The 9423-nt window shown below is 43.9% G+C and overlaps 1 protein-coding gene across 4 annotated transcripts in view; it reads right to left on the minus strand.

Annotated features, from left to right (window-relative positions):
* The window catches only part of PAMR1 (peptidase domain containing associated with muscle regeneration 1), an 85002-nt gene that overhangs the window by 46521 nt on the left and 29058 nt on the right, over positions 1-9423 (minus strand). The window contains exon 3 of one of the 4 annotated variants that reach the window (XM_023744967.1): positions 4162-4226. The exons of 2 other annotated variants lie outside the window; for them this stretch is intronic. In XM_023744967.1, coding sequence (XP_023600735.1) covers positions 4162-4174 — 13 coding nt within the window. In that variant the 5' untranslated portion in view covers positions 4175-4226. Of the gene's footprint in view, positions 1-4105; positions 4227-9423 lie in introns of all 4 variants that reach the window. One more of the 4 variants, XM_023744968.1, reaches the window with a different exon arrangement.

The following is a 9423-nucleotide window of genomic DNA, read 5'->3' on the forward strand; positions in this document are numbered from 1 at the left end:
GAAATAGTCTATGGGAAATATTTACTGCTGACCAGCTGAAGAGACTTAAAAACACAAGAAGCAGACAGAGCCATTTCCTGGATTTTTTTCTCACTTATTACAACATTTGCAGAAAAGGCTCACTGGTCATTTGGCGTTAGCTGTACAAATGTCACGAATTTCAACATGGTGCTAAAGGCCAGGTCCAGAAACAAGGATTTAGAGAAACACCAATAGCACTAAGCTACTGAAGGTTTTCATATATGTATGCTAAAGCACTTTAGCATTTATTTAGCTAAGGTGCTTTTATATTATTGATACAACTTAATCTTCAAAATGACCTGGTGAAGTAGGTAATACATTTTTTTTTTCTTAAAAATATCTAATCCAGCCCGCCCGGTTGTGGCTCAGCAGATGAGCATTGATCTATGAACCAGGAGGTCACGGTTCCATTCCTGGTCAAGGCACATGCCCAGGTTGTGGGCTCGACCCCCAGTGGATGCAGGAGGCAGCCGATCTATGATTCTCTCTCATCATTGATGTTTCTGTATCTCCCTCTCCCTTCTTCTCTGAAATCAATAAAAATATATTTAAAACAAACGAACAAACAAACAAAAATAAACATCTAGCCTACCTCTTTGCTTTACCAGTGAGGAAAAGGGCTATGTAAAGAAGAAGCAAAGATTAATGCCAAAGGAGCTTTTTTTTAGAGAATTGATTCTAAGGGGAAGGCAGGCCCACAGAATCCCAGGCCTAGAGAGGATGGGGCTGCTTAGGGGGAACAGGCCAGGACAACCTCCAGCTTCACCCCTAATGGATTGAGTGAACTTAATTTGTCTTCCATACTTAACAACAAAGTCTTATAAAAGTTGCAAATAAATTTTATCCCATCATTGCTTCCCAGGAAATAGAGTAATCCCTCCTTATCCACAGGGGATATGTTCTGAGGCCCCCAATGGATACCTGGAACCACAGACAGTACCAAACCCTAGGTATACTATGCCTTTTCCTACGCAGACAAACCTTTTCACTTCCAGGAAGCACTTCATGGCTTCTCTGCGGCATATCTGAATTGCCAGCATCACTACTCTTGCACTTTTGTGCCATTATTAAGTAAAATAAAGGTTTCGTGAACAGAAGCGCTGTGACAGCAAGCGAATCTGATAACCAAGAGGGCTACTAAGTAAAAGTGACTAATGGGGGGTAGTGTATATAGCGTGGAGACCCTAGACAAAGCGATGATTCACATCAGGAGCGGGACACAGCTGGACAGCAGGAGATGTCATCACGCTGTTCAGAAGGATGCACAATTTAAAACTTAAAAATTGTTTATTTCTGGAATTTCCCATATAATATTTTTGAACCACAGTTGACCTGGTAATTAGAACTGCAGAATGTGTAACCACAGATAAGGGGGTGCTACTGTAAGCAACTAAAGCAAAAATAACTCATGGAGCACTGCCCTGGGATAGACCAAGGCACTGAAAGGTCAAGCACATGCCCATAATTACACAGCAAAATCCAGCTTACAGAGTTCCGGGCACCAGACACAGGGGGTCATCCCTAATTCTTCCACTGGATCAAATATTTTTTCTTTATAAAACTCAACATGTTTCAATATAAAAGATCTCTTGTGAAAGCTTCAAAAAAATAAAATCATAAGAAATAAAAAGTCTTCAGAAGTATCCTTAATATTTTGTTGTCAATCCTTCAAATTGTCTTCTGTCAATAAGCACATATATATCCAGAGGTAGATACTGACAAATGTATACACATGGTCTTCTCACCTCTCAAAACTGGGAACATTATTTTTATTTAAAAATTGATTTTTTTCAACAATTTTCAACCTTTTTTATCCAATGGCACACATAAACTGACTACTAAAATTCTGCAGCACAACAAAAAATATATTTTTGCCGATCTGGCAAAAAGTAGGTATAATTTTGATTCACACCAAATGGCTATTGTTGTGTTGGCTGATGTCATTTTTTAAAATTTGATAACCTCAGGGAAAAGAGGTCAGTGCCCCTGACTAAATAGACAGGCATTGCATGTTTTAAGAATTCTCGCAGCACAGTGGTTGATTTTAAATTGCTGCATCATTATCCTATGTGTGCAAGTGCTCCCCTCCCTCCTTTTTACAATCAGGGTGAGCAAATACCAAGAGAGTTGCAAAGTGCTTGGACATCCTAAGCTTTGCTCAAGCCCTTCTCCCCACAGCCACGCTCGGGACAGCCATCCTCCCGTCTCCTATCCAGAATGGGGAGTCCAGTCATGATGGTCCAGCTCTGGATATTCCAGAATTCACTTTAGAAAATGCAAGATCCTTAACCTCTCAGTCCTGTTTTAGGACTGGGGATGCCAAGGCAATGACGACAATCTGAACTTCCTAACTGATGTCTAACCAGCACACATTTCTGACCAGCTGGCCCACGTTCAGCTGGTGGAGAACAAATGAATGAATGAATGAATGGGTCGGCTGTCATCACCATCATCATGACTCAGCACAGCCCCTCATCTGCCTGATGGTTTGCTGCAAAGCTATCCAATGCTCAACCATGTCTATTGCTGACAACATGGGGAACACTTAATCCCCCAAACAGCAGGGGATTAACGCCACAGAATGGTAGGGGGAGCAACTGTGTCCCCTTAGCTCAGTCTCTGAGAGCCACGTTTTCAACACTAGATTTTCAGGCAATATGCTGACAGGATGACTGTGAAGGCCGATCTGAAAAACTCAGAGGATTCTTTATGAAAACAAAGGTCAGCCTGTTCCACACATGCCTGAAACATCAGTGGCCCGATTAAAGGCCCAGGCAAGATCACCCCAAAGAAAAGTACTTTTATCGTGTGTCCGCTCATGCTGGATGTTAGAAATCTGCCTTTGCATCCACCAAAAACCCTATAGCATCTCATCTAACCATACCTAATTAAAATGCATACTGAGCTGTTTATTGTCCTGCCATCTTATAAATGAGACTAATGTGAGAGGGGGAAAAATGACATTATGAATCAGAGAGATAGGCACCTGGGCAGCTTGGGCCCCTCACTGATCCCCACTCAGTCCTCACCCACTCTGTGCAATCTGAACTTCCCAACTGATGTCCAATCAGCATACATTCCTGACTACCAGCCCACTCCACAGGGCCAATGACAGACAGGCAAATCCGGAGCAGGAATGATTGGCAGACAGTGGCGACAAAATCATTACTGGGGCCATTGGTGATTTCCTATTTCCTCCTGAGCCTTTGAGAACCATGCCATCGCCAGTGACCCTCCGTCACAGCCTGGCTGGATTCCCAGTCTCAGTGACCTCGGTCTTCCCCTTTCAAAGCTCCTCTTGCTAACGAGATAATGATAGCTGCAGAGTCAATGCCTTTATCACCCTCCCTTGGGAATCAGGAGTAAGAAAACTTTCAGTGGATTCCTTAGAAATCTGGTTTGTAGGCTCTTAGACATTGGGGAGGGGAGGGGCAAAAATCAGTTTGACGCTTCCTTTCCCTCCTCATCCTTTACTAAGCACACTGCTCTACACCGTGGCTCTTCATTCATCCTCCTCTACTCCCTGGGTCTCAGCATCCACAGGGAATTTATCTGAGCCCCCAATGAGCATATACCAGCTCACTGAATCCTCACAGTCACCCTTCAAAGGGTTACTCTTTTCATTGAAAAGATGAAGAAACTGAGGAACAGAAGGGGTAAATAAATTGCTCCAGGTGGCCCAGCATTCAGGTGAAAGAAGAAAGATCAGAATCTAGCTCTTTCTGAGACCAAAGTCTTATTCCTTCCAATACACTACCTGGGTTCTACAGAGTTCACCCCTCTGACTATGCAGATTAAGAATGCAATACTGGACCCTGATCGGTTTGGCTCAGTGGATAGAGCGTTGGTCTGCGGACTGAGGGGTCCCGGGTTCGATTCCGGTCAGGGGCATGTGCCTTGGTTGCAGGCACATCCCCAGTGGGGACTGTGCAGGGGGCAGCTGATCGATGTTTCTCTCTCATTGATGTTTCTAACTCTATATCCTTCTCTCTTCCTCTCTGTAAAATATCAATGAAATATATATTTTTTAAAAAAGAATGCAATACTGGCAAAGTGGACACACTTGGGGATCAAACCACCCAACTTTTAATCCTGAATCTGCCCCTCGCTTATGCTGCTGAACAATCGTGGACAAGACACCTTGGTGCAGCATTTTCTCCACATCTCAGGAGGATGGACATAGATTGATGGAGTTGTTGATGTTCCTGTAGTTGAAGAAGACAATGACCATAAAGGGCTTTGGAAGAAAAACTGCATATTTGTCAAGACATTACCATTATTCTCTACATAATAAAACACCATCGCGTTTGGTGAAGACACCAGTGGTGAAAGGAGTGAAGAGAGTAAGAGGGTGAGTAATACTGTCTCCTCTGGAGGCCCCCACACACATGGCATTTTCAAGCAGTCTGCACATGCTATGCTTTGGTCATGGCTTTCTGGGTTTCTCCCCTTGCTTCCAGATTTCCTAGTCTCATTTTTCCACTACCCTCTTTTTAAATGCCTATTTAAGAAGGACATACCTCACCCCTGCTGCTTCTCTGTTAGAAATAGAAATCACACATCCACAGCCAAAGGGAACAAAACCCAAACTCTAGCGTCTTAGAAGAGTCCCCATTTGCCATTTTCTTCAACAACTGTGTTAATCCTTGAAGGACAGCTGCTTCTGGGTTATTTCAAAGGTTGTAATATGAGCTCAGTAGATCTTATGTTTTTTATTAGCATTGGCTACTAAAAAGAGACTTTAATATTACATTGAAAAGCACTTGGCCACAGAACTCAGCAAATATTATAACAACCAAAGCATTAGAATAACTAAGTTAGAAACAAAAAACTTAAGCTATACCCTCAAAATGTAATCTGGATTTCCCCCAATCCAAGAACTTTACAAACAATCATGCCTGCTCCCCAATCTTCCACACTTTTTAACACCTTCTTTCTGAGTCAGCGTGTCAGGGCTACACGGGGGTCTTGGTCAATCTTCCACATTTACCTCTTTGCCAAGAGCTCCCAGACTAAGTGTCATTGTCTTCACATCTGGGTTCCCTGATGCCAGGCAGAGGCCAGATTCTCCTTCTACCAGAGGCAGCTGGCCAACAGCAGATGTAAAGTGTGGAGAGATGCTGAGCGGGTGATGCATTTATAATGGTATGTTCGATGGCTCACTAAGCCCTGAGCTGGCAGCAGCTTCACACAGGCTAGCCCTCATTATAGTTACCTCCTCCAGTTCTGCACGCTAGAACAAGAAGAAGGGGGACTTCTTGCCTGAGGATTCCTGGCTGGCTTCACCCTTGAATCACAACAGGTGGTCATAAGCAACGTCTCATGTTTGGGAGGAAACATCATTGACCCAGAATCACCTACTCTTGGAGACACCAGGCCCTCGGCCCCTGCAAGAATCTACCAGTGGCCCTACTTCAAACACCGGGAACTAAGGCACAGCACGATAAAACCAAGGGGAAAAACAAGTCTCAAAGAGATAAATGTACGGTGAATCGTTAGGGACTTTTTTTTTCTGACAGAGTCACAGATGAATGGAATAGGGCTATAGATGAAGCTGAAGTGGGCCTTGAGAGGACCATGTAACTTCCATTTTACTATCTATAGAACACCCAGTATTTTCCCTTTTCAAGTCCTTATGAAACTTGTACTAGTGGGAAACATAGTAGAAAGCAGAGTAGATGACTTTAATTTCCTGAGTACTCCCTTTAAATAGACGATCTCATTTCATACCTGCAATAAACCTGTATTAAAGACACTGTTATCTTCAGTCTACAGAGTGGAAGATGGTAAGGTCACATTAAAGAGGTCTAGCAACTTGCCCAAGAAAATCAGCCATAATGGTGGAGCCAGGATTCAAACCCTGGCCCATATTTTTAAACATAATACTCTATATCCCATGTATAGACATAGACATGCATGCACACCTAAATGTATACATACCCACATCTATACTTTTATTCTTTTATGTATACGTGTATTTGAACTTGAACACATCCACATCGAGACATCTGTCACGATGGCAAGTGAGGGCTGAATCTCAGGGGTTACTCAAGTCTACTGAGGCAGAATAACCTTTAAAAAAACAGCCGGTTTTATTCCTCACTCATTGCCACTGTAGTCACCTACTCTGAAACAAGTCTGGGCAGAGGAAGGAGGCAAGCAATGCTGGGGCCAAGGAGAAGCCGTGTTGCATGACAACAAGAGAAATATTTAACAAATGCAGGAACAAAGTAGCCCCAGAAACAGCAAGCAAGGGGTTGATGAGCAGTTCAAACTCACATGCTGTCACCATAGATACAGCCCCAGTGTAAACAGCCCAGACCACTGCTGGGTGGTGCAAATCAAGGTCATGGTGACTGGGCTATACCAGAACTGGCAAGATGGGGGTTAATAAGAAGGGATTAGAAACAAGCGGCAAGCGTGTGTGCGCGAGCGCATGTGTGTGTGTGTGTGTGTGTGTGTGTGTGTGTGTGTTTTAGAGGGGGAGGGGAGAGAGTAACTGGTGATGAACTGGACCTTGAACTGTGTCCCCAGGGATTAGAAGAATGCTCAAATATTCTCATTTTTTAAAGAGGAGACAGTATGGCTGTCACCAAAGATACAATCTAGTCAGGAAGTCCAGTCACAGTTCTTATCATTCCCAGGACATCCAATGATCCCAGACCATCCACATCACTTTAAGCAACTTGAACACAAGAAATGAGTTTCCTCTGTGAAACATGCAGGTCAGTGCTGGAGAGGACTTTTCTCACCAAAATATGGCGTGGATCATCTCCCTGGTTCTTTCAACATCTCAACAAGGGTTAAATGTCAAGGACACCAGACTGCCTGCCCATCCCTCAGCAGAAGTCTGAAGGGAAGTCCATGCTTTGCAGACTTTCAAATTCTCTTCTTACCCTATCCTCTGTAATAACAAGATATTCTTCAATGTTTTATTCATTATGGGCAAGAGACCAGAGTTTTCCAAACTCGATTCTATGGAGCACCATTTCCCCTGGTTGGTGTAACGCAGCAGTTCTCAACCTTTTTCATCTCATGGCACACACAAAATAATTGCTAAAATTCGGCAGCACACCAAAACATATATATTGCATTGTTTGCTGATCTGACAAAAATGGTATAATTTTGATTTATTCACACCAGATGGCTATTGTTGTGTTGGCCGTTGTCATTTTTTTACTTGATAATCCGGGGGAAAAGAGGTCAGTGCCCCTGACTAAATAGTCAGGTACTGCATGTTTTGAAAATTCTTGAGGCACACTGCTTGAAAATCACTGGTATAAGGTATTTTGTGCAAATGGTTCTGTGGCCAAACAACTTTGTCAAAGGCTAATAACAGCTTTCTTTATTACAGGGCTTTGTGGGGGTCTGTAATATACTTTGTCCATAACCCCCCAGACTCCTTTCATCATAAACCCTGGGTTTCTCTGCTTCTCTTCCCTGAGTATCTCCCGAGATTGTAGGTTTCAACACCAGGCTGGACCATAAGCTCTCTCAGCAGGCTGCGAGTGCCTCAAGGAAAAGGACCTTGTCTTACTCATCATGGCACCTCCAGCACCTAGGGCCGGGCCTGGTGCCTGGTAGGTGCCTGATAACGTTTGCTGAATAAATACGTGAATGTGGACTCGTGAGCCATGCGTGATTCCCAGGGAAGGTTATTTGTGAGAAAGACCAATGTTAGAAATATGTCTCTTGCTATGGCCTTTTGGAGTCTCTATTTTGTAGTCCAGCTAATCTATTGGGTTTATTACTGCTGAGTTTTTTTGTTTATTGCAGTTTGTATCTCATTTCATAAAGGAATGTTCACTTGTTCTGTTCTACCAGCGAGTGGGCCAGAGGAGCCAGCCTTGCACAGAACAGAGGTCGAACACCATTTAGAAGCAGGCAGTCAACCACCCACTGGGAGGCAGAAAGCCAGACCAAGGAGCCCTGCAACAACGATTCTTCACACCAGCCAAGCCCTTCCTTCTGCTTCCATCCAGGTGACCCCAGGGTATGTTGGAAAATACGGGAGTAGATGTTACCAGCTAGAAGCTAAGCTCAGCCAACTTGTCCTAGAACATCTCAGGTGATCTCCACCATCACTGTTGACTCCTGAGGCGGGATCCCATGATATGGGGCATTAACTGATCATCTCCAAAAGGAATCCTATGAAATAAATGGACATGGAACTGGGTTTGAAAAACATCGATATCTTAATTCCTCGGAGTCTTCAAACAATTCATTTGATTTGAAGTAAACTGGGCCCACATACCCCCTCCCACCTCCATCCAGTGGTTTTCCATTTCCAGTGGCTGGAAATCTTTAACGGGTCATGAATTCAGCTTGTGAGGACACATGCTGCATCTCCCCATAAACTGAAATTGCCTGAATGTGGTCCTCACTCTGTTCTGGCAGCAACAGCCCTGGTTTTCCAATCACCAAACCAACTGACCAGACTTCTGCTTCCATAGATACTTGCTGCCAAACCACTAACTCAACCCTCTGAGGCAGCCAGGACCTCCGAGAGGGCGGTGGTGTAGATGCCACACTGCAGGAGTAAAGGCTTTCCCATGTCCAGGGGCAGAGGGAGAGAGAATAGTGTCTTCATTTGCTGCTCAGCCAAGTGGGGGGAGGGGGACACTTCTCTAACCACGTGACATAATACCCCAGACATCAGTGTCTAGTAGAAGTTGAAATGAACTGGTTAAAACCCATAAACCCATCTTAGTATTCATGGAAAGGGATCACATCTCCATACCCTGTAATATTCATCAACTGTGCTATGTGAAAAAAGAATAAAGAAAAAAAATGCTCCGGTTTACTGATGCCAGGCCTGCTCCTCCCTTTCCATAGCCTAAGCGTTTGCACATTGATGGCCTTGACAGAATAAATCCATAAAGGAGAAGGGCTACAGAGTGTCAGGGCCAGACTGGAAATGTGTCTCATCCTTAATACTGACTCTCAGCAAATAGACACATGATTTTTATTTTAAAAGGTGACCATGGGCCGAAACCGGTTTGGCTCAGTGGATAGAGCGTCGGCCTGCGGACTGAAAGGTCCCGGGTTCGATTCCGGTCAAGGGCATGTACCTGGGTTACGGGCACATCCCCAATAGGAGATGTGCAGGAGGCGGCTGACCGATGTTTCTCTCTCATTGATGTTTCTAACTCTCTATCTCTCTCCCTTCCTCTCTGTAAAAAATCAATAAAATATATTAAAAAAAAAAAGGTGACCATGGGACAAAGAAATTCTCACCTCCCACATCTAATCAGAGAGTGATGCAACAATGCTAGGGACAGCTAGTGCAGACACGTGTTGGATTTTTGATCTGGCTACGAGTGCAGATTCCAATAAAGAATGGCAAACATCGGTTCTATGCTAAGAGCTTTTTGAATGACCTTGGGGTGTTGATGTCTATGT

This window comes from Myotis lucifugus, unplaced genomic scaffold, assembly GCF_000147115.1.
Source record: "Myotis lucifugus unplaced genomic scaffold, Myoluc2.0 scaffold_502, whole genome shotgun sequence".
Taxonomy (NCBI): Eukaryota; Metazoa; Chordata; class Mammalia; order Chiroptera; family Vespertilionidae; genus Myotis; species Myotis lucifugus.